The sequence below is a fragment of the Staurois parvus genome, unplaced genomic scaffold (genome assembly GCF_062004578.1).
Source record: "Staurois parvus isolate SC_StPar_1 unplaced genomic scaffold, SC_StPar_1.0 ptg000381l, whole genome shotgun sequence".
Classification (NCBI taxonomy): domain Eukaryota; kingdom Metazoa; phylum Chordata; class Amphibia; order Anura; family Ranidae; genus Staurois; species Staurois parvus.
The window spans coordinates 1,437,064-1,463,623 of NW_028318177.1; the positions used below are offsets into that span (position 1 = coordinate 1,437,064).

A 26,560-nucleotide genomic window follows, 5' to 3' on the forward strand; every position below is an offset into this window, starting at 1 on the left:
AATAATAATCAACTGTGCTAGGTAATTAATATTTGCAGTAATAGGCATTAGTAATGAGATAATGTATTTGGTGCTTCTTGTTCGCAGGTTGCACACATACAAACACTGATTAATTTAGTGTGACAGAATACATTATCAGCATGAATATATAATAATGTTTAATAATACATTTGTAAGAAGCATCATTGTCTATACTTGTAGCTCCAGCATCCCCAGAGACCATTAAAATCTATGTGAGTAAATCAAGCTTTCCCCAGAGTTTCCCTGACTGCAAGTAATATGGCGACGACCACATAATAATTTGCCATCCTGTATGTCACAGCATTGAATAGTGATGAGGACTGTCAACTCAGATCAAAAAAATTTGAGCAAAACAAATTTTAACTCTAGCAATTATGAATCAAGCCCAACATGTTCTGATTGGTTACTCTGGTGTTTACTTGAAACAAATGGGTCTTATATTGAATTTACTGATAGCCTGTAGCAAAGGAATAGTCCATGGGGCATTCGCTATAATGATGACCACAAATGGCAGAAATGATTGAACATTAAGTATTGATCAAATATTTATATGACATAATTTGAGCAAGAAGATCATATTTCTTGACAACTGGCTATTTCTATTATCATATGCACACATATAAATCGAGTGACCAAATGAGCAATCTCTACTGATCTTTTCCAGCCATCATCACCCTAGTTAAATTTATTTCATCAAAGGATTGGACATAGCTAAGAAACATACAAGTACAAGCTTTCAACTACTCCAACTGACGTTTGTCCAGTTGTCGCACTCTGATCTAATCTTTCAGCACAAGATGTGTTCCTTATGGCACCAGGGGCATAGATAAGGGGGGGGGGGTCAGGAGGGTTCTCCCAGAGAATCCATCAACATCACAGCAGCAAGGCTAGTGTAGCCTTTCAGCTGCAGGAGCCACTTTGCCACACACCAGCCTGTCTCCTCCACACTGCTGGTAAGCAGAGCGGCCTGGCAGGAGGGCTGTGTATACATTTTGCCTCCTCCTCTTTTAACACATGTTGAATATAGTAGCATAGGAAAACAAACAGGCTGGGACTCGGGAGATCCCAGGTGATGTCAGAAGGGTGGGACGTATGAGAGAATCAGTGCAGTGCGATTTGAACATTGCACTGACACTCGCTGCAGTTTGCAAGGGCAGTATGTTTTAACACAGTGTGGGAAATGCGCAGAGATCGTGGGTTTCCTGTTCCGTGTTCTAGTGTGAACCAGGGCTAAAAAAAAGCAGTAATCATAGTGAAAGTAGAGGAAAAAAACTGTTGATGCGTTTCACACTGAGCGCTTAACAATGTGCTATAGATGTTTTATGAGTAAGCACTAGTTCAGCATGAAATGCATATACAGTTTTTTCCCATTACTTTCACTGTGATTGCTATGTTTCTAAAGAACCCCAGGGAAAAAAAAATTCCGAGGCACTGGGCTGTGCCCATACTGCATGGATTACTTGCTGATTTTTGTCTAGGGATAGTAGAGATATACTTGCCTAATCCTTGTCGCTCCTGCCCCCCACACGCTAGCGGTCTTGTGCATGGACTGTTCACGATGTCATCACGCCCATAGACCAACTCTGGACATGAGGATGGCAGGAACAGTCCACCACTGGGCACGGTTTTCCAAAGGATTGGGTAAGTATAGCCTTTCGGTGCACTCCTGGACAAAACGAGCAGTTAACCCATGCAGTGGGGGCACAGCCTCACTGCATGCAATTTTTTTTTTCATGGAGTTCTGCTTTAAAGACTTTTTGTAAAATAAAGGTGGCTATTGGAGTGCAGCTGTCCAGAGTTCCTATACTGCACAGTTAGAAGCTAAGCCAGCAAAGGGTGACTGTGAGTGGCCGATGTCGTGGGTGGATAATGTCACAATCTCCACCTCAACCAATCAGGGGAAGCTCTGTATTCATTGATAAAATATAAGGTTTCCCTTGAATGGCTGGGCAGTGCTCAACCCAGCTCAATTTTATTCTAAGAACAGAACATTCATGCTTTCCAAACATAGCGCTGTATATTGTATGTTGCTGATGCTTCTTACATTTACAGTATATAGCACTGAAAGCGAATGCATCTGTTTGTAAAGGAAATTTTTCATTTGGGCCAGCTTGGCCTAAACATGGAGTTAAGCTTTAACCCCTCTGTTGTGCTATTGGCATAGTGTGGTCTGCTCTTCCACCTCTATCCCGCTTACAGGATTGGCAATCGGGATGGACTGCTGAGCCAAAGCACTGTGTGGACACCAGGTTTGAGAAGAAGGCCCAGAGCATCGCTGGCTACTTCTTGCTTGGTTAGGACAGATTATGTGAGATTGATCAGCATCACAAGGTCATCTGCAGCATTGATGTGGTGAGAGGTCTTTGGTCACCCTTATTTGTTTCATACTTTTTTGCTGTCACAGGGAGTTGCTGGTACCTGTGTGCAGAAAACCATATGTAATGGTAGACTTTCATATTTACAGATCAATATGCTGAGGTTTGCACACGTCTGTAAGACTCTTGCTTGTAGCACAGTAATTACAACATATTTTCTGGGTACATGGACTGTCATATGTCAGGGCTTGAAAAAGCCACTCGCCCACTCACCAAATGCGAGAAGAAATTCCTCTGTGGTGAGCAGCGAGCACAGATGAAGCATGGAGCGACTGCACCTGAGCTCCAAGCCTCATTGTCAAGCCGAGTTCCGGTTTACAACTTCCAGTTCCCGGCTTATGCGTCACCGCCACTGAGGGGACAGGTGCGGGAGAGGTACAAGAGGTACAAGATATTAACTCTGCAGGGTGCCCAAACTTTTGCAGACGCCATTTTTTTGTTTTCTGTTATTTTGAAAGTGTAAATGATGGAAATAAAATCTAACTTTTGTTGACATATTATAAGAATGTCTAATCTGTAATTTGATGCCTTTTGGAGATTTTTCCATCTTTCCTTGGCTTCTTTATGCACATTAATACAAATTTTTAGCTGGGGTGCCCAAACTTTCGATCCCCACTGTATACATGTCATATCACTATAATGGAGTACAGGGGAGCTGGGATATACATTACTGTGTACATGTCATATCACTATAATGGAGTACAGGGGAGCTGGGATATACATTACTGTATACATGTCATATCACTATAATGGAGTACAGGGGAGCTGGGATATACATACTGTATACATGTCATATCACTATAATGGAGTACAGGGGAGCTGGGATATACATTAGTGTATACACGTCATATCACTATAATGGAGTACAGGGGAGCTGGGATATACATTACTGTATACATGTCATATCACTATAATGGAGTACAGGGGAGCTGGGATATACATACTGTGTACATGTCATATCACTATAATGGAGTACAGGGGAGCTGGGATATACATACTGTGTACATGTCATATCACTATAATGGAGTACAGGGGAGCTGGGATATACATACTGTGTACATGTCATATCACTATAATGGAGTACAGGGGAGCTGGGATATACATTACTGTGTAAATGTCATATCACTATAATAGAGTACAGGGGAGCTGGGATATACATTACTGTATACATGTCATATCACTATAATGGAGTACAGGGGAGCTGGGATATACATACTGTATACATGTCATATCACTATAATGGAGTACAGGGGAGCTGGGATATACATACTGTGTACATGTCATATCACTATAATGGAGTACAGGGGAGCTGGGATATACATTACTGTGTACATGTCATATCACTATAATGGAGTACAGGGGAGGGGGGATATACATTACTGTGTACATGTCATATCACTATAATGGAGTATAGGGGAGCTGGGATATACATACTGTATACATGTCATATCACTATAATGGAGTATAGGGGAGCTGGGATATACATACTGTATACATGTCATATCACTATAATGGAGTACAGGGGAGCTGGGATATACATTACTGTATACACGTCATATCACTATAATGGAGTACAGGGGAGGGGGATATACATTACTGTATACATGTCATATCACTATAATGGAGTACAGGGGAGGGGGATATACATTACTGTATACATGTCATATCACTATAATGGAGTACAGGGGAGGGGGGATATACATACTGTATACATGTCATATCACTGTAATGGAGTACAGGGGAGGGGGGATATACATTACTGTGTACATGTCATATCACTATAATGGAGTACAGGGGAGGGGGATATACATTACTGTATACATGTCATATCACTATAATGGAGTACAGGGGAGCTGGGATATACATACTGTATACATGTCATATCACTGTAATGGAGTACAGGGGAGGGGGGATATACATTACTGTGTACATGTCATATCACTATAATGGAGTACAGGGGAGGGGGGATATACATTACTGTATACATGTCATATCACTATAATGGAGTACAGGGGAGCTGGGATATACATTACTGTATACATGTCATATCACTATAATGGAGTACAGGGGAGGGGGATATACATTACTGTATACATGTCATATCACTATAATGGAGTACAGGGGAGGGGGATATACATACTGTATACATGTCATATCACTATAATGGAGTACAGGGGAGGGGGATATACATACTGTATACATGTCATATCACTATAATGGAGTACAGGGGAGGGGGGATATTCATACTGTATACATGTCATATCACTATAATGGAGTACAGGGGAGGGGGGATATACATTACTGTATACATGTCATATCACTATAATGGAGTACAGGGGAGCTGGGATATACATTACTGTGTACAGTTTTATATTTTGGACTCTTTATTCTAAAGAAAAATTTAATTTCATAAGCTTTAAGGGGGCATGGTTGGGGGCAGGGCTGGGGGCGGGGTTGGGGGACGGTCTGGGGGTGGGGTTGGAGGTGGACCTGGGCAAGGTTGGGTGGGGCAACTGGTGGAGAGTAAGGTTTGTGCCTGGCTAGTAGGTCTGGACTCGAAATTTTAAGCCCATATTTTACCATGTACACATTGGAGTTGTTTTACTAAAGACATATAGACTGCAGATTGCAAGTGAGGTTGTTCCAGAGCTTGATAAATGAGGGGAAGCTTCACTTTACAAAGAATATCTAATCACATGCAAGGAAAATAAAAAACAACATTTTTGCTTGAACATGATTGAATGAGGCAATCAGTAGAGCTTCCCCTAATCTACTAAGCACTGGAGCAACTGCAGTTACAGAGTGCACAGTCTATTTTGCCTTTATTAAACCAACCTTAATGAATAGGGTCAAGCCCCTCCCACTGTTGACCCACAATTCATCACAATGTGGCAGGCATGTTGTCTAATTATTGTTCCGTGGTTTCGCAAGACAGAAGGAAAACAAATTATCTACGGCCCTGTATGGCACAAAGAGATTTTGTACATTTGTTGAGAAATCTTTGTGTAATATGGGCAGTTCTTCCCTCGTCTCAATAAAAAAGAAAAAAAAGTTGTGCGCCACTTCATCAGGTGGTGCACATGGTCACTAACCACTTGACTACCAGACCAATTCTGGCATTTCAGTTGTACAAAATCTGCATTTTTTTTTGCTAGAAAATTACTTAAAACCCCTACACATAATATATTTTTAAGCAGAAGCCCTAGAGAATAAAATGGTGGTGCTGCAATTTTTTATGTCACATAGCATTTGCACAGGGGTTTTGAATTTTAGTGAACGCAAGCACAATATAATATGCAATTTTTTAGTAAAATATGATATACGCCTAGGATGTATATGTGTATACATATGAAAAAAGAAAAAGAACATACATGCCACTTGATCAGGCGAGGCACATAGTCATTCAAAAAAACAACAACCTAGAGACCATAGCAATGATCTGTTTCCATTGGAGACAAATCTAGTAGATAGCATGGTAGTTATGCGGAGTTCTGTTCCTACCAGAGATATTCCTTTCATGGAATTTGTATATTATATTTGTGTGGGGTCACCACATGGACATTTTTGGGTACTCTCTAGTTTTTCAAGAAAAAAAAAAGAGGAGGCTCTGGTAAAATTCTAGCCCTAGTTAAGGTACCACATCCTAAATGAAAGATTAGCAAGGCTCCTTATCCTACAGAAAAAACCTACAGGACTTTCAAGGTACTAAGTCACCCATTAGTTATGTTTAAAAAAAAAAAAAAATCACAGTTTTTATTCATTTATTTTAAACTAATTGTAAAATGTTGTATGCGATTCCTTATACAAACTCATTAGAAATACATCATTTTCACACGTCAGGTGCCCCAATACATTATTGTACAGATTACTAATTAATTTAAATTTCCACAATAGGTGTATATCGGGATATCAAACTTCAACGCGTTTCTTGGGTCATCGCTCGCCTCTTCAGGAAAAGTTAGGGAATAGTTGTCTCCGGAACAGCAATCAAATAACCAATACAAAGTGCAAAGTTAAAAGAACAGGGTGATGCTCCCAGCAGAAACCACATTCAGATCTACTGTATAATGTTTTGATCACAGAGGAGGGGCTTCATATACCAGCCAATCAAAGGGCAAAATCAGCCAAGTCAACCACTCCCATATGTGATTGCTGCCTCTTCCGATCTAACATTACCACTTAGCCACTGCAAAATTGAAAGGTTGTGGAAAACAGTAATGTACACAATAGAATATTTATCCAATTTGTCTTTTTGTAGTTTCCCTTTTTTTTGTTCAAGTGTTAACTTGTCTGTTTTTACTGGGCTGAACTTTCTCTGACTCATGGGATGGCAATCTGGTTTTTAATACTGATACAATAAAATGTCTTATTACATAATCTGAAAAGTTTGCACACCCTTGGGGATTTGGTAATATACAGTATGTACCATTTTTATAGAAAACATGAGTGAGCGGGCAAAACCCATTTCTTTTATTTCTTATGGGATTCAAATACAACTGTAGGGCATAACAGAATGGGACAATCATAAAACCAAACATGGCAACACATAAACAAATGAAATGCCCCCTGTTCAAAAATCTGCAATACCCTTAGTTCTTCATACTGTGTATTGTCCCCTTTAGCATCATTGACAGCATGTAGTCTTTTGTAATAGATGTCTATGAGGCCCCAAATTTTTGCAGGTGGTGTAGCTGCCCATTCATCTTGGCAACATGCCTCCAGGTCATACAGGTGATTGCAGATGATAATACAACGAACTAGGCCAAAATGTGCTAAAATCACAGCGCACAAGGCAGATATTTTCCTGCAAGAATTCGGAGACCACATTTGTCATTATTATTATTATATTATTATTATTATTATAATATTATTATTATACAGGATTTATATAGCACCAACAGTTTGCTCAGCGCTTTACAATATAACAGGAGACAATACAGCAACAATACAGTTCAATACAAGAGGGATAGGAGGGCCCTGATCCTTGGAGCTTACAATCTAGGAGTTAAAGCAGTGTAAAAACGGACCCGTAGCAGGGCAGTGTGCATAAGCAAAACTAGCTTAAAAATACCGTATGCTAAAGTGACAGAGCACAGGTAAGTGTTTTCCTACAAGAATTAGGAGACAGCATATATAAAATGGTATAAAATTGAAATATTAGGATTCTTTCAGACAGATGGTAATGCTTACCGTCCTCTGAAAAATGATCCACAGTGGATCGCTATTCAGAGGGCGGTATAGCAGTGACTGGCAGGAGTTCAGGAGGCACTACTGCAGCCTCCTAAAATATTATATCTTTTTCTTTATTTTTGTTTGTTTTCTTTTTTTGCTGAATTTTACATTGCAGGACCATACTGCAACTGCGAGCCAAGTATTTGATAACAGCATCGTGGTCACTACATGTGTACAGCCTTGTCAGGCTGTAATAGTATAATTCTAGTGGTTGGCTGGGGGGGATTTTGAGAAAATTTGTGCTGACAAAGGCATCAGGGGCAGGGTTGTGTCTGTATCTGTCAGTCAAAGTGCTCCATCTGCCGAGTGAGAGAGTTACCTGCGTGGCGGTTGTGTTTCAGGATCTCCACCTAGCGCCGGTTACATGTGAAATACTCTGTGTAAGTGTATCTCTTTATCATTAACCACTTCATGTCCGGACACTTTTACCCCTTTCCTGTCCAGGCCAATTTTCAGCTTTCAGTGCTATCACACTTTGAATTACAATTGTGCGGTCATGCAACATTGTACACATATGAATTTTTTAGCATTTTTTTGAGACAGATAAAACTTTATTTTGGTGATATTTATTCACCAGTGGGATTTTTATTTTTTTTTGCTAAATGAAAATAGTCTAAGAAAGTTTGAAAAAAAGTGATTTTCTTATAAAATTTTGCAAATAAATAATCTTTCTTCATAAGTCTTGGCCAAAAGTTATTCGGTTATCTTTTTAGTAAAAAAAAACCCAAATTAGTTTTTAACCAAAAATTATAATTTCAAAAAACTTTTTTACATTTTTATTTCATTTTTTTATATTTTTATTCATGTTTTTGTTTTGTTTTTTAACATACTGTCACCCCAGCAGTACAGTGTCACCATAGTGACACTGTACTACTTGCGGGGGGTGATAAACATTTTTTTTTTGTTTACAATGATTTCTTTTACAGCCTTTATAGGTGTAAAAGCAATCATTTCTCCTTCTCTCTGGCTGCATTCTTGCAGCCATTGAGAAATACTGTGAGAGCTGTGATTGGTCATAGCTTGTCACATGGTACAAGGCTGTTGTGAATAGCCTTGTACCATGTGACCTCTGTAATTATTCACAGATTTCACAAGTAGTAAGCAATGATGTTAGCAAGTGACATCTTGCTTACTACTATGTGATCACTGATTGGCCAATCAGTGATCACATGATCCGGAACTCACACAGAGGTCCCATACAGCGATCTGTGTTCTCTCAGGGAGCGTGCACAGCTTGAAAATGCGGGCGCCGTTTATGAACGGCAACCTGCTCCTGCACTGTCCCCATCCGGCCCATCTCCTGGCTCTCTTCTTATCTATCCCAACGCTCCTTCAGCGTTAGCTATATCGCTACCACCTCCCCCTCTCTCCCCCTCTCTGTTGGGGTCCCCCAAGGCTCTGTCCTCGGGCCCCTTCTCTTCTCCATCTACACCTCCTCCCTCGGCAAACTGATACACTCCCACGGCTTCAACTATCACCTCTGCGCCGATGACATGCAAATTTACCTCTCCACCCCTCGCCTCACCCCTTCAGTCTCCGCCTGTATCACCCACCTACTGAATGACATATCAGACTGGATGTCGCTCCATTTCCTCAAACTGAACCGTTCCAAAACCGAGCTCCTAATTTTCCCCCCAGCCTGCGCCCCCCCATCTTCTCCATCACGACCAACAACGCCACCATCAGTCCCACCCTGCTAGCCAAAGTCCTAGGTGTCACTCTAGACTCAAACCTGTCCTTCCAACCCCATGTCCAATCGCTGGCAAACTCATGCAGGCTCCACCTCCGCAACATCTCCAAGATACGTTCGCTCCTAACCCCAGACACTACTAAACAACTCGTTCACTCCCTTATTATCCCACGTCTGGACTACTGCAACTCCCTTCTCACTGGCCTACCTCATCACAGGCTATCCCGCTTCAGTCTATCCTGAACTCAGTGGCCAGACTCATCCACCTTACCAACCGCTCCTCTTCTGCCACCCCCCTCTGTCATTCCCTCCACTGGCTTCCCATTGCCTAACGTATAAAATTCAAACTACTAACACTGACATACAAAGCCATTCATAACGCTGCCCCAAACTACCTCACCGACCTGATACCCAAATACCACCCTACCCATAATCTTCGCTCCTCACAAGACCTCCTACTTTCTAGCTCCCTGGTCTCCTCCTCCCATGCCCGTCTCCAGGACTTCTCCAGGACTTCCCCTATCCTCTGGAACTCACTACCCAATCCATCAGACTGTCACTCACCCTCCTCACCTTTAGGCGCACCTTGAAAACCCATCTCTTCAGGGAAGCCTACCCCACCCTCACCTAACAGCCGATCTCCTCCACTCCTCCTACCACTCCACCCCCCACAGTCACTTCCTCCTGTACCACTATCCCCCCCCCTCCTAGAATGTAAGCTCGAAAGAGCAGGGCCCTTGAATCCCTCGTGTATTGTTTGTTACTGTATTGTCTCATGTATTGTCTCCCGTTATAATGTACAGCGCTGAGCAAACCTTTTGGCGCTATATAAATACTGTATTATAATAATAATAATAATAATAATAATAATACATAAACATACATAAAGTGGTAAAATAGTTTTAAACTGAATGCACTATCAAGCTTCTTTCTTCATTTTACTATGGTTGATGGTGTGGAAACTGAGATCCTTTATATTTGCAGTGCTACTGACTTGTGGGCCGCTGAGTATTGTATTTTTGGGTTTCCTATCTGTTCTGGGCTTGCTTTGAAAGCACAGTCCCTGCTGACACCACCGAGAATCTTTGACCATGAGGACTCCCTGACTTTGAACCACAAAGTAAACACACAGTTTAACCACTTGCCCTCCAGAGGATTTACCCCCCTTCCTAACCAGGCCATTTTTTGCTGTTCGGCACTGTGCTATTTCAACTGGTAATTGCGCAGTCATGCAATGCTGTACCTAAACGAAATTGATGTCCTTTTTTTCACACAAATAGAGCTTTCTTTTGGTGGTTTTTGGTCACCTCTGCAGTTTTTACTTTTTGCGCTATAAACAAAAAAAGACCGAACATTTTGAAAAAAAATGATATTTTTCCCTTTTGGTTGTAAAAAATATCCAATAAAGTCAAAGTTGGTCACAAATTCAGGCCAAAATGTATTCTACTACATGTCTTTGGTAAAAAAAAATCTCAATACATGTGCAGTATATTAATTGGTTTGTGTGAAAGTTATAGCGCCTACAAACTATGTTATATATACTGAAATTTACGTAGCTTTTACTTTCTGACTGCCTATCACATTTCTTAAGGTGCTAAAATGCCACGGCAATGCAACCCCCCCCCCCAAATTATCCCTTTGTAGAAAGTAGACACCCCAAGGATTTGCAGAGAGGCATGTTGAGTCCATGGAATATTTTATTTTTTTGCCACAAATGTTTCGAAAATGACAAATTTTTTTTTTACACAAAGTTTTCACTTTCATTATATATTGCTCATGCATGCCATGGGTATATGTGGAATAACACCCCAAAACACATTCTTCTATTTCTCCCGTGTATGGGGGATACCAGATATGAGAGACTTTATGACAGCCTAGCTACATACAGGCCCCCAAAGTCCAATGACCACCTCCCGGCTTTCAAAGTGCATATTTCCTCATATCACTTCCCCACTACCTATCACAGTTTCGGAGGCTCTAAAATGCCAGGATAGTACAAATACCCCCAAATGATCCCTTTTTGGAAAGTAGACACCCCAAGGAATGTGATAAGAGACATGTTGAGTATTACAGATATAATTTTTGTCACAGGGTTTTGAAAAAGAAAAGAAAAAATACATTTTTGTTTTCTTTCTTTGTTTTCCAAAAACATGTGGCAATAAATGAGATCTGTAAAATACTCACCATGCCTCTTAGCACATACCTTGGAGTGTCTACTTTCCAAAAAGGGGTCATTTGGAGGGGTTGCTTTTACTATCCTGGCATTTCAGGGCCAACATTAGAAGCTTATGCCACACATCACCCACTCTTGAAGATCAAACCTTTTCTGGCACTTTTTGTTCACATGAAAAAACTGTTTTTATTTGCTAGAAAATTACTTTGAACCCCCAAACATTATGTTTTTTTTAAAGCAGAGGCCCTAGAGAATAAAATGGTGGGTGTTGAAATATTTTACATCGCAAAGTATTTGCGCAGCGATTTTTCAAGCGCAAATCATTTGAGAAAAATACACTTTTTAGAATTTTAATGCACAAAAACATGACATGCTTTAAAATTGCGCATACCGGTGCAATGGCAACAAAATACATACAGTTTTATTACAGGTCACCAATTTATATTTACACAGAAGGTCTAGTGCTAGAATTATTGCCCTTGATCTGACAGTGATACCTCACATGCATGCTGCAACCGCTGTTTACTTATTGTCACGGGTCAACACGTACGTGCGCAGGGGGGCAAGGGTGCTTTTTTTTCTGTTGCTTTGATTTTTTAAATCATTTTTACACTGTCCCTTTCTTTTTTTTTTTTTTTTTTTTCAATCACTTTCATTGCTATCACAGGGAATATAAATATCTCCTCTGACTGCAATGGGCATTGTCATATATTCTTTTTTGAGAAATCTGGGGTTTATTAGACTCTAGATATTTCCTCTGTGCTTACATCATCTGATCTCACCAAGATCGGTGTGATCAGATGCTTTCCCAATTTACAAATGGTGCTGTTTATATCCTGCGAAAGTGAAGAGATGAAATGCTCATAGCTTCCGATTTCTTAGACTATAGAGATAATTTGAGCTATTCTGTTCTCTGACCAACTCTATAGTCAGCCAGCGGAACTGCCGGCTGCATTCTCGGATTCCCCTGTAAGACAGAAGAGCCCAAGAAAACTGTGGAAGGCAGCAGGAGGGAGGGGGGTGGGGGGGGGGAATGCCCTGTTTCACTGCTCATAAAAACAATTCAGCAGCTAATTGGCCACTAGGATTGCTTTTACATGAAAGCCAACCGCCAGCTGACAAAATGGTACCAGAATGATGCCTGTAGCTGCAGGCATCATCCCGGTATAACCACTCAAAGTCCAGTGACGTACCAGTACATTTCTGGTTCATGTTGGGCATATATGTAACAGCAGACAACACAGGCATATAATGAATGGGCTCTGTGGATCAACATGACTGCAGTTCATTCTTTTTTATATTGCTCATGTTGATGGTTAGGCCCAAAATGTTTAAAATTCAGAAACTGTGATAGGTTTCCATGCAATTGTCTGGCAGGAGCTGAATTTGGGTGGACGGCCATGTATTGTGCGTATAAATTGCCTTGGCCCACAATCAGTTGGTACAAATCTTCTGTGACAAACAGAGGGGCTAAACGCTAGTGCTGGCAGTGAACGGGGGCGATCCCGCTAACCCTGTGTTTTGGAGACACTATACAAAGCAGGCACTAGTATAGTTCTGTTCATGATCATTATATTGATCCGTACAAACACTATACTAGTAATGGCGGTGATCAGCGACCTATAGCGTGAGTGCAATAGTGTGCGGGCAATCTAGCGCTAGCTGACCCTGGGAGGGGCGCTAACTGACCTTGACGCTGTCTGATGTCACTAGTGGCAGGAATGCAGTGATCACTGAAACATTCTATATACTGACACTTTACTAATTGCACTGGCTGGGTGACGGGGCGATCAGAGGGTTAATAGGGGAGTTTAAAGGGTTAAATGTGCTAATCTAATGTGTGTGTGTAAAATGTAGTGGTGCTTTTACTCTGTGCCGTGTTCTCTCTTCTCTCCCTGGACCAACCGGGGGAGGGAAGGCAGGGGGCACAGGCGCGTTCACACCATAAAACAGGAAGCGACGCAAGATTACGTTGCTTTGCCAAGAGCTGCTGCTCGCCCACAAAATGCGGGTAAGTGGTTGACAAGTAGTTAAAAAAAAAACCTTAAATTTTTTTTTTTTAATTTCTCAATATGGTATTTTTTATTTTTTTCTAATACTTTTATCAGACTAGTACAATGTTACCATAATAACATTGTACTAGTGTGTGTGTGTGTGTGTGTGTGTGTGTGTGTGTGTGTGTGTGTGTGTGTGTTTTCAGGGAATTTTTTTTTCTACACTTTGCTTTGCAGGAGAAATAAAGATAATTTCTCCTGCAATGCAAAGCTTCCTGTCATAACCCTAACTCAGTCATGAACTGTCATCAATGAGTTAGGTTTTTGACAGCTCAAGACAGTGATCTGTGATTGGCTGGAGCATGTCACATGGTACAGGGTGTTATGATTGGCCCCATGTATCATGTGACAGCTGTGGGCCAATCACAGCTCACTATGAAGAGAAGCAGAGCTGTTATGAATGAGATTGCTTCATAACAGCTTTGCTTACATAGTGATCATGTGATCACTCAAACCAACCACAAACTAAAATAAAAGAGAAGTACGGCCAAAGCTTTTTTTTTGCCCATACTTCTCTTCTAGGTCACATTTATGTCTGCACTCTTGTGACCCAGATTCAGCCGACTGCAGGCTAAAGGCCGCTGATGGGTGACATCACACAGCGATCTCGACTGTAAGTTCAAGATCCACCCAGATGCCTGACTGGTAGCTGGCTCAGCCTCTCGGTGCTCCACTGAGAGCCTGAGCCAGAACTCCCACCGCCTCCACAGCCCAGTGCTCCAGTGAGCACTGGAGGGGCAGAGGCGAGAGCCAGTGACTGACACTCATTGCTCTCTGCTCAGTGAAGACCAGGCATGCATATTTGTTTTTTTGTTTGCTTGTTTTTTTTATGTCCCACACATCTCCTCTAGAGACAAAAAATGCCCTCAAAATAAAAACAAAAATGAAGGCAGCAAAGAAGGTGGTTGCTCAAAGAGTTAGCAATTAAACTTGCTGCCTTAAATAGTTGTCCTTATAAGAACATTTGGGTTAAATAAAGAATTGTGAACCTGAGGAGGTGAAGGCAGCAAGCAAAACCCCACCACTGCAATTCTCTATACCACCCTGATCGCTTTGCATGCAGTCTATCAGCTCTCCCTGTCCTCTCCAGCTCCTACACCATTAAAATATGGCTGCTGTGAGCCCCCCACCACCACCTCCACCTTTAGAGTGAGAAGGCTGACTTATCTAAGAGGCCTTACAAAGAATTATGGGTTAAAAAAAAGTTAGCAAGGGTGAACTTGAGGAAAAGTTTGCTGGGACCTCGAATTTCAAACTTTGCAGATTTGGATTCAAACCACGTCCCTATCTATTGGCAGAAGAATGCAGCCACATAAGTGCACAGGCTCCAGTCTATGCAAACCATTAGAAGCGTGAATGTTGGAGTTGCTGGCTTTCCTGGAGGCTGTAAACATTAAAGGCATGTTATGAATATACAAATTCAGTAGAGAACACATGGAGAGAGAGGGAAGCATTAGCAGCACAGTGCCAAGCTCCTAAATGATCAGTGAAGATAAAACATGCACAGATTTACCCGATAATTTGGCTCCCTGGCCCCTTGTAAGACGCTCACCGGAGACTAGGCTTTGCTGCTCGCTGTGGATGATGAAAGCCCCATGGTAATTTTAGAAAGTGTGCTCAGAAATCCTGATGTCCCAGCAGTGCAGACACTGATAAATATAGATCTCCTGCAGCTGTCCCCTTCTCCTCTCATATCAGAAGTGTGGCTGAGAATATGTCACAACGTTTAGTAATGGAATCACACCAATACAGATACTGTCTTGAATATTCACTGTAAATGTTAATGCCGAGTCTTGAAACCCTCTTGATAATGGATGTTCTGGAGTTTCTGTACTATAACTTCTGCCATAAAGAGGCAAAGAAACGCTAGAGGATTCATCTTGATTATAAAATCTGGCAGCTTTGGAACAAGACGGCAAACTATCTCGTCATGATTTCCTAATTCCATCCGTAGAGTTATTAATCTGCTCAACAGATACAGGGTATAAGACAATATTAAAAAAAAAACTTTGATGACTATATGTACTATTTTTATATTATTATGACATTCATATCATTAACAATAAAGATACTCAAAGACATGAGACTGAAATCCAAGCACAAACCTTCTTAAATACGTTCCTCAATAGCCAAAAAGAAACTTTGTGTGTACCAAATACCTCTGCATACATAGTTATTACCTTGTGAAAGTAGCACTGGCATTGTCACTGTGCTGTACACAGATTGTGCAAGGAGCAAAGCTGTGGGAGGGACCTAGCAGGCCCCACCCACTACAGGCTTCCTGCAGAAAACTTCATGAAGGGCGGAAACAAGACCAGTCACCTTGCACAAGGAGAGAGAGCAGCAGTGACTGGTCTTCATTACAGGAAGTTCCTGCGCAGAGGCAAACATTCACACTGGCTTGCTGCACAGATCTGGAAGAAATACACAAAGCACACAAATATTAAATGAATACACATACACATGACTTGTATTTAGCCAACATTTGCTTATTCTGGAGTTCAGAAGACAATTAGAGGACCAATGGTTTTTTTCTCCCCATTGGTGGCATATACCTGCCTACTTTACAGTTGTACATGTGCTGTGTATCTCCAGTGCAAACTTACATTTTGTTATAGTTTCTATCAGGAACTTGTTTAGATCTCCTAATATAGCTAAGGATTATTAAATAAAAGTTTACATTTCTGAAACTGGGATGGAAGCTAATATTCAAATATACTGTATTACTGTCAGGGCCTGGACTTGAACCTGGGACTTCTACTGTGTCAAGCAGTAACTCTACTCACTGAGCTACCTAGGATGCTGGACAACACTTTGCCTCATCTATTGGATAATCCTGCCTTGTGCCTTGTTTGCTCTTGAACCTTGAACTCCTTGCTCCTCCCATGAACTTCCTATATAAGCCATGTCCTTGGACTTCCTCCTTGCCAGATTATTGTGCCTTTCCAGCCAATATCCTGCTACTGTTCCTGTCTACACCTCCGCTACTGACCTTTGGCTTGTTCCTGACCACGATTGATCTGCTACCATTTGTGACCGACCCTTGGCTTGTGACCGACTCTGCTTTCGTCTGATCCCTAACCTGTTGATCCGCTATTGGTTCCCAGTCTGCTCATTCCCTGGTGGGGTGATCCTGAGATCTGCGACCTGGTATTAACACGCAGCCCTCTGCTTTCGTCTGATCCCTAACCTGTTGATCCGCTATTGGTTCCCAGTCTGCTCATTCCCTGGTGGGGTGATCCTGAGATCTGCGACCTGGTATTAACACGCAGCCCAATCCATCTCCACCATTAGGAGCTCTGGTGAATACCGGTTAATACTTAGACCCCGCACCTCAGGTGAGCCTGCGTCATTCCCAGGGGGATCCGCTGGTGTACCTATCCTGCTGGTTCCAGGTAAGCCTTTTACTGCTATAGCAACTGGTCTCTGAACCTGACCTTACACCGTGACAGAATAATCTGGCCCACACATGGAGGCCGCTATAGCAAATGCCATGGCTCCTGTCAGGCAGCAAATTTCAGAGCTACAAGAGTTTGGTGTTACCTACCAAAAGAAATTTGCTGAACTGCAAAGTGTAGTAGAAGGGCAACAGGAAGAGATCCATGCTCTGCAGACACGATTGCTGGACATGTGCTCCCGCGATGTTGCTAATACACGCATGCCTCTGCCACTCAAGTTCAATGGAGACCGCCGCCACTACAGGGGTTTCCTTAACCAATGCCGCATTTATTTCCAGATGCAACCTGCTGCATTTAATACTGAGAGGCAGAAGGTATTGTTTGTTATAAACCTCCTGACTGAGGAAGCCCTAGCTTGGGCCTCTCCCTATATAGAGCAAAACAATGCAATGTTAAACAGTTTTGCGACTTTTGTGACTGCAATGAACCAGGTCTTTGATGATCCCAACCGCTGCGCTACCGCTGAAGCAAAGCTGCATAGTTTGAGGCAGGGTAGACGCCCTGTTGCGGAGTATACAACTGAATTTCGACGCTGGATCTCAGACACCACCTGGAACCCAGCAGCGCAAAAGAGTCAGTTCCGGCAGGGGCTCTCTGAACAGGTGAAGGATGAGCTCGCCAGAGTAGAGACTCCTAACGATCTTGAGGAGTTCATCCAATTATGCATTCGGATTGACCAGAGACTGACAGAAAGAAGAAAGGAGAGATTGGGAAGTAATGGTGGCATGCGTTTTTCTGCTAATCAGTTCAGTCAGAAGGATTTAACCATTTCTTCAGATTATAACACACCTGAACCTATACAAGTAGATACTGTTAAAAGATCAATTTCTACTCAAGAGAAGGAGAGAAGACGTTTGGAGAATTTATGTTTATACTGTGGGGACTCTGGGCATTACGCAGTCAATTGTCCTAATAAAGTCAAAAGAACAATTGCTGCGACTGATGTTATCCTGCCTGAACGCATAAATTCAATTACCCAGTCTATCTCCCCATTGATCGATGAAGAAAATAAAGTTGGTCCTAAACAGTCTCATTTTGTTGTCCCTATCAAACTTTTTACTGAGGGCCATGAAATTCCTTGTTCTGCTATGCTGGACTCTGGGGCTGGGGGAAACTTTATGGACATAGAGTTTGCCCACAATAATAATATTCTCAGGAGAAACAAATCTGCCCCTATTGATATGGAGACAGTTGATGGTTCACCTTTATCATCAGGACCAGTTACTCATGAAACAGTTCCTCTAGTACTCCAATTTCAGGCTGACCATTTTGAGACCATCAGCTTTCAGCTGATTACATCACCTAAATTTCCTGTCATCCTGGGCATCCCTTGGTTTACTAACCATAATCCCTTCATCAACTGGGGAGCACGGACCATAAATTTTACATCCCCCCATTGTGAGGAACATTGTAGGAAACCATGTGCTACAAGTTGTCTACCAATCAGGAAATCACAGGCTGATATGGTAACTGCACAGTCATATGACAATCTGCCTCCACAATACCATGAGTTTCGAGACGTCTGTGATAAGAAAAATGCGGATCAACTACCTCCTCATCGTCCATATGATTGTCCCATTGAACTGCTTCCAGGAGCAGAAATACCATTCAGCCGCATTTTCAATTTATCAGAACCTGAGTTAAAGGTGCTAAGGGAGTGGCTTGATGAGAATTTGGAGAAGGGCTTTATCAGACCCTCAATATCTCCTGCAGGAGCAGCCCTGTTCTTTGTTGAGAAAAAGGACTCCACCTTGCGTCCATGCATTGATTTTAGGGGCTTGAATAAAATCACTGTTAAAAACCGTTACCCACTCTCTTTAATCGCAGAGATGTTGGAAAGACTCCGCTCTGCCAAAGTCTTCACAAAACTTGACTTACGCGGGGCATATAACCTGGTACGCATGCGTCAAGGCGACGAATGGAAGACTGCCTTTAGAGCCAGATATGGACACTTTGAGTCCCTAGTTATGCCTTTTGGCCTATGTAATGCTCCCGCGACTTTTCAGCACTTCATAAATGATGTGTTTCGAGATTTGTTGGACCAGTTTGTTATTGCTTATCTGGACGATATCCTCATCTTTTCGGACAACCTGGTGGAGCATCGCAAGCATGTCTGCACTGTATTCAAAAGGTTAAGGATGAACCGACTTTACATCAAACTGGAGAAGTGTGAGTTTGAACGAGCCCAGATCCAGTTCTTGGGATATATCGTTTCTTCAGAAGGAGTGAGCATGGATCCTGAAAAGATCAAGGCAGTGGTGGATTGGACTGCCCCTGGAAACGTTAAGGAAATACAACGATTTATTGGATTTGCAAACTTTTATAGGAAATTCATAAGAAACTTCTCTAAGGTAATAGCACCAATTACACAGCTGACAAAGAAAGGAGTGCCCTTTGCATGGTCAACTGAGGCACAAACTGCTTTTAGTAAGCTAAAGACTCTCTTCACATCTGCACCAATATTGGTACATCCTGATCCTGAGCTACCTTTTATTGTGGAAGTGGATGCCTCAGACTCCGCCGTGGGAGCTATCATTTCTCAGCGACGAGGAGAAAAAATGCAGCTTCATCCCTGTGCTTATTTTTCTCGTTTGATGTCATCTGCTGAAAGGAATTATGACATTGGGAATAAGGAGTTGCTGACAATTAGGGAAGCCTTTTCCGAATGGAGGCATCTGTTGGAAGGGGCTAAGCATCCTGTGACTGTCTTCACGGATCATAAAAATCTAGAATTCATCCGTTCTGCCAAGAGATTGTCTTCTAGACAAGCACGTTGGTCACTGTTCTTTTCCAGGTTCAATTTTATTATCTCATATCGACCTGGGTCAAGAAACGGAAAGGCTGATGCCTTATCACGAATGTCGTCTGGGCCTCTCCAGGAGAACACTTCTGAATGCACAATCCTGCCTCAAAAGAACTTTCTAGGGGCCACAAGTCCTAAGGCATTCTTGAATCTTCTTAAAGAGGGGTATGAGAATGACCCACTTCTCAATCATCCACCTACGGACATTAACCTGACTTATAAGAATGGCTTTTGGATTCAAGGACATCATCTTTATGTACCTGAATCTGTTCGGGTGGAAGCTCTCAAGTTGGTTCATGATTCCAAACTTGCTGGGCATTTTGGAGTCGCTAAGACCGAAGAACTATTATCACGTTCCTTTTGGTGGCCGGGGTACAAGAAAGATGTCAAACGCTATGTGACCTCATGCTTGACCTGTGCACGCAATAAGATTCCCCGAGCCTCCCCTTTGGGGTTGCTTCAGCCACTCCCTGTTCCATCAAGACCATGGGGGTCTATTTCTATGGATTTTGTGGTGGATTTACCTCCCTCAAAAGGAATGACCACCATTTTGGTAGTGGTTGACCGTCTCACTAAAATGGCCCATTTTGTTCCAGTTAAGGGGGTGCCCACTGCTGAACAGACTGCTGAACTGATGGTTTGAGAAATCTTTAAACTGCATGGAATCCCTGATGATGTGGTGTCAGGGCTCCCAGGTATGACCAGAGGTGTGTGACTGATGCAGGGAAACGCAGACTTCAGATATGTGATAAACAATACAATTTATTAACACTAACAATACAAACATAAACGCAGTGCAATACTAAAACATAACACAGTGCAACCAAACCAAACCAACCACCCACAGATAACAGTATATACAAGCAAGCGTCGTCAGGCAGGCCGGGTCAATATCAATAGGGCAGGTAGGTACAGGGGGAGCAAGCAGAGAATGGTCGGGGTCACAGGCCAGGTTCAGCAGGTAGCAAGCAGCGTAGTACAGAGGGTCAAGCAGAGAGATGGTCAGGGTCACAAGCCAGGGATCAGGACAGGTAGCAGAGAATCAGACAGGAACAGAGAGCAGGAACAGGATACAGGGCCAAGAGAAACACAACACCAAGGCAGAGTCTGTGGGTCTGGCCATCCCTTAAATACCCCAGCATCATCAGTTACAGGTGTTAGCTGGCTGCAAAGTTGAGTCTCTGATTGCAGGGAACACCCGCTGGCCAGCCCTGGTACTACAGATCAAAAGGCAGGTGAGTCCCACCATTGCTGGCCAGTCCATTCCTAACAGTACCCCCCCCTCAAGGAGCGGCCTCAGGACGCTCCAAACAGTCCTAGCTGGGCAAAATGTTCCACCGCCCGGGTCTGGCAACTGGCGGGATATCAAAGACTGGCACACCGGGCAGGACTCCGGGCAGCGGCACACCGGGCTGGACTCCGGGCAGAGGCACATCGAGCAGAGGCACACCGGGCAGAGGCACACCGGGCAGGACTCCGGGCAGAGGCACATCGGGCAGGACTCCGGGCAGAGGCACATCGGGCAGGACTCCGGGCAGAGGCACATCGGGCAGGACTCCGGGCAGAGGCACATCGGGCAGGACTCCGGGCAGAGGCACATCGGATTACCAGGCGAAGCAGCAGGCAGCGGGCCACCAGGCGGAGCAGCAGGCACCAGGCCCCCGGGCGGATCAGCAGGCACCGGGCCCCCGGGCGGGGCTACAGGCACCGGGCCCCCGGGCGGAGCAGCAGGCACCGGGCCCCCGGGCGGAGCAGCAGGCACCGGGCCCCCGGGCGGAGCAGCAGGCACCGGGCCCCCGGGCGGGGCTCCAGGCACCGGGCCCCCGGGCGGGGCTCCAGGCACCGGGCCCCCGGGCGGGGCTCCAGGCACCGGGCCCCCGGGCGGAGCGGCAGGCACCGGGCCCCCGGGCGGAGCGGCAGGCACCGGGCCCCCGGGCGGGGCGGCAGGCACCGGGCCCCCGGGCGGGGCGGCAGGCATCGGGCCCCCAGGCGGGGCGACAGGCATCGGGCCCCCAGGCGGGGCGACAGGCATCGGGCCCCCAGGCGAGGCGACAGGCATCGGGCCCCCAGGAGGGGCGACAGGCATCGGGCCCCCAGGCGGGGCGACAGGCATCGGGCCCCCAGGCGGGGCGACAGGCATCGGGCCCCCAGGAGGGGCGACAGGCATCGGGCCCCCAGGCGGGGCGACAGGCATCGGGCCCCCAGGCGGGGCGACAGGCATCGTGTCCCCAGGCGGGGCGACAGGCATCGTGCCCCCAGGCGGAGCGGCGGGCGCCGGACCCCCAGGCGGAGCGACAGGTCTCGGGCCCTCAGGCGGAGCGACGGGCGCCGGACCTCCAGAAGGAGCGACAGGTCTCGGGCCCTCAGGCGGAGCGGCGGGCGCCGGACCCCCCGGCGGAGCGACAGGTCTCGGGCCCTCAGGCGGAGCGGCAGGCGCCGGACCCCCAGGCGGAGCGACAGGTCTCGGGCCCTCAGGCGGAGCGGCGGGCGCCGGACCCCCAGGAGGAGCGACAGGTCTCGGGCCCTCAGGCGGAGCGGCGGGCGCCGGACCCCCAGGCGGAGCGACAGGTCTCGGGCCCTCAGGCGGAGCGGCAGGCGCCGGACCCCCAGGCGGAGCGACAGGTCTCGGGCCCTCAGGCGGAGCGGCGGGCGCCGGACCCCCAGGAGGAGCGACAGGTCTCGGGCCCTCAGGCGGAGCGGCGGGCGCCGGACCCCCAGGTGGAGCGACAGGTCTCGGGCCCTCAGGCGGAGCGGCGGGCGCCGGACCCCCAGGTGGAGCGACAGGTCTCGGGCCCTCAGGCGGAGCGGCGGGCGCCGGACCCCCAGGAGGAGCGACAGGTCTCGGGCCCCCAGGCGGAGCGGCGGGCACCGAGACACCAGGCACGACAGTGGGCTCCGAGTCAACTGGTATGACCGCAGGCACTGGGTCAGACATTGGATGGTCTGGCTGGACAGCGGGCATCGGGTCACCAGGCATCAGGTCATTTGGCTCGACAGCGGGCACCGCGTCATCTGGCAAGGCAGTGGGCTCCGAGTCAACTGGTATGACCGCGGGCACTGGGTCAGACATTGGATCGTCTGGCTGGACAGCGGGCATCGGGTCACCAGGCATCAGGTCATTTGGCTCGACCGCGGGCACCGCGTCATCTGGCAAGGCAGTGGGCTCCGAGTCAACTGGTATGACCGCGGGCACTGGGTCAGACATTGGATCGTCTGACTGGACAGCGGGCATCGGGTCACCAGGCATCAAGTCATTTGGCTCGACAGCGAGCACCGCGTCATCTGGCAAGGCAGTGGGCTCCGAGTCAACTGGCATGACCGCGGGCACCGGGGCAGACATTGAATCGTCTGGCTGGACAGCGGGCATCGGGTCACCAGGCATCAGGTCATTTGGCTCGACAGCGGGCACCGCGTCATCTGGCAAGGCAGTGGTCTCCGAGTCAACAGGCACGACAGTGGGCACCGGGTCATCAGGTACCGGATTGTCTGGCTCGACAGCGGGCATCGGGTCATCAGGTATGACAGCGGACACTAGGTCACCAGGCATCAGGTCATTTGGCTTGCCAGCGGGCACCGTGTCATCTGGCAAGGCAGTGGGCACCGAGTCACCAGGTACGACAGCGGGCTCTGAGTCAATTGGCACGACAGCGGGCACCGGATCAGGTACCGGATCATCTGGATCAACAGCGGGCATCGAGTCAACTGGCCTAATAGGATCGTCAGGCTGGATCAGTTCATCATGCTGGGTAGAGGCATTAGGCCGAGTAGAGGCTTCAGGCCGAGTAGAGGCATCAGGCCGAGTAGAGGCTTCAGGCTGAAGAGAGGCATCAGGCCGAGTACAGGCATCAGGCCGAGTACAGGCATCAGGCCGAGTAGAGGCTTCAGGCCGAGTAGAGGCTTCAGGCCGAGGAGAGGCTTCAGGCCGAGTAGAGGCTTCAGGCAGAGTACAGGCATCAGGCAGAGTACAGGCATCAGGCCGAGTAGGGGCTTCAGGCCGAGGAGAGGCTTCAGGCCGAGGAGAGGCTTCAGGCCGCGGAGAGGCTTCAGGCCGCGGAGAGGCTTCAGGCCGAGGAGAGGCTTCAGGCCGAGGAGAGGCTTCAGGCCGAGGAGAGGCTTCAGGCCGCGTAGAGGCTTCAGGCCAAGGAGAGGCTTCAGGCCGCGTAGAGGCTTCAGGCCGCGTAGAGGCTTCAGGCCAAGTAGAGGCTTCAGTCTGAACCACGGAAGGCAGGCTCACCGGTTTGGATACTGGCAGGATGGTATTGGTTGGAAAGAATTTTCGCTTTTTTCTGGTTTTAACTACTGGAGCACTGCAAGTAAACGCAGGTCTGCAAACGAATGGAGCAGCTGGAGACAGAGAAGAACTGGAGGATGGAACAGGAGAGGGAGCAGTTGCTACAGAGGGCTTTTTTACAGGATTAAAGGCAGGATAGGTGCAGCGAGTGGGAACAGGGTACTGACATGCGGTAGATAGCCAAGTATACTGGGCTGTAACTGGAGGAGCTGGTGGGAATACAGGAGTAGAGTTAGAAGCAGGACTGGGTCTTTGTAAGCTGACTGAGGCTGGGTGCAACAAGTCTGTCCATGTCTGCAGTAGGGGTTGAACAAAGCTGAGCTTACACAAAGCCTGTCTGGTCAATGACTGCACTGCGTTTATACAATCTCGCAGTGTCAGTGGTGAACATGTGGAATAACGCTCCAGAAAGTAACCCACATCATCCTCTAATAACCACACCAGGGACTCTACCTGGTCTGCACTAAATGGTGGCAAAAATTCATCCCTGCATTCGGGGGAACCAGATGAAACCAACTCTGCACAAACCTCAATCAATGGCTGCACCTCAGAGAACACTGTGCCCTGATCTACTAGAACATGAGCGAGCCGTATACATTCTAGCAATTCATCCCGGGTATACTCCTTCAGAGTTTGATAAGCATACTCCCTGTCATCAAACACTAGCAGATATAAATACTCAACCTCATCAAGATCCATCCTTCCCATCAACAAGCCAAGATGGCTTCCCTGTGCAGCCACTTCTGGTCAGGATTGGCCTTGGTGTAATGTCAGGGCTCCCAGGTATGACCAGAGGTGTGTGACTGATGCAGGGAAACGCAGACTTCAGATATGTGATAAACAATACAATTTATTAACACTAACAATACAAACATAAACGCAGTGCAATACTAAAACATAACACAGTGCAACCAAACCAAACCAACCACCCACAGATAACAGTATATACAAGCAAGCGTCGTCAGGCAGGCCGGGTCAATATCAATAGGGCAGGTAGGTACAGGGGGAGCAAGCAGAGAATGGTCGGGGTCACAGGCCAGGTTCAGCAGGTAGCAAGCAGCGTAGTACAGAGGGTCAAGCAGAGAGATGGTCAGGGTCACAAGCCAGGGATCAGGACAGGTAGCAGAGAATCAGGCAGGAACAGAGAGCAGGAACAGGATACAGGGCCAAGAGAAACACAACACCAAGGCAGAGTCTGTGGGTCTGGCCATCCCTTAAATACCCCAGCATCATCAGTTACAGGTGTTAGCTGGCTGCAAAGTTGAGTCTCTGATTGCAGGGAACACCCGCTGGCCAGCCCTGGTACTACAGATCAAAAGGCAGGTGAGTCCCACCATTGCTGGCCAGTCCATTCCTAACATGTGGTGTCTGACAGAGGTGTGCAGTTTACTTCGAAATTCTGGAGAAGTTTTTGCTCAGCCTTAGGTGTTACAATTAATCTGTCCTCTGCTTTTCATCCCCAGTCTAATGGTCAGACTGAGAGAACTAATCAAACAATGAAACAGTATCTTCAATGCTTTGTCACTTATCTTCAGGATGACTGGGTGGACTGTCTTCCCACTGCAGAGTTTGCATACAACAATTCTAAACATAGTTCCACCTCTCAAAGTCCTTTTTACTTAAACGCCGGTTACCATCCAGTTTTTATTCCTGATCTCCCTATCACAGCTCCAATCCCTGCTGTTACCAATAGACTAACTACATTGCAGGAGATTCAAGAGAAATTGATTGAGACTTTGAGGGAAGCTCAGGAGTATTACAAAAAGTCTGCAGACAGACACCGGAGAACACTTCCTACTTTTCATGTGGGTGAAAAAGTTTGGTTATCAACAAAGAATTTGAAGGTCCAGGTGCCATCTGCTAAGTTGGGTCAAAAGTTTGTGGGTCCTTTTCAGATTTCTGGCCAAATCAACCCAGTCACCTTTCGCTTACAGCTTCCGGATAGTATGAGGATTCACCCTGTTTTTCATATATCACTACTCAAACCGTTTCAGGAAAATCCTTTCCCTGGAAGAATTTTTCCACCTCCTCCACCTGTTGAGGTACAGGGTGAAGAAGAATTTGTGGTGGAGAAAATCCTTGATTCCAGGATCTTTAGGAATAAGTTACAGTATCTGGTTCAATGGGAAGGATATGGACCAGAAGAAAATTCTTGGGAGCCTGAGGAGAATGTTCATGCTCCTAGACTAACAAGAGAATTCCACCAGAGGTTTCCACACAAGCCTAGTCCTAAGACGTCCAGAGGACGTCCTGGGAGGAGGGGAGTACTGTCAGGGCCTGGACTTGAACCTGGGACTTCTACTGTGTCAGGCAGTAACTCTACTCACTGAGCTACCTAGGATGCTGGACAACACTTTGCCTCATCTATTGGATAATCCTGCCTTGTGCCTTGTTTGCTCTTGAACCTTGAACTCCTTGCTCCTCCCATGAACTTCCTATATAAGCCATGTCCTTGGACTTCCT

General features: G+C 45.9%; 2 protein-coding genes across 3 annotated transcripts in view; one reads left to right on the forward strand and one right to left on the reverse strand.

Moving 5' to 3' along the window:
* FSD2 (fibronectin type III and SPRY domain containing 2) overlaps positions 1-15,375 on the reverse strand; it is a 67,846-nt gene extending 52,471 nt beyond the window's left edge. The window contains exon 1 of one of the 2 annotated variants that reach the window (XM_089685708.1): positions 15,098-15,375. The gene's annotated coding sequence lies outside the window, so the exon portion shown is untranslated. Of the gene's footprint in view, positions 1-15,058 lie in introns of both variants that reach the window. The other variant, XM_089685707.1, reaches the window with a different exon arrangement.
* LOC149455927 (uncharacterized) lies at positions 1,617-26,489 on the forward strand. The gene is made up of 2 exons (XM_089685675.1): positions 1,617-1,662; positions 25,739-26,489. The coding sequence occupies exons 1-2, from the start codon at positions 1,617-1,619 to the stop codon at positions 26,425-26,427; spliced, it is 735 nt and encodes a 244-aa protein (XP_089541801.1). The 3' UTR covers positions 26,428-26,489.
* Positions 26,490-26,560: the final 71 nt, after the last annotated feature.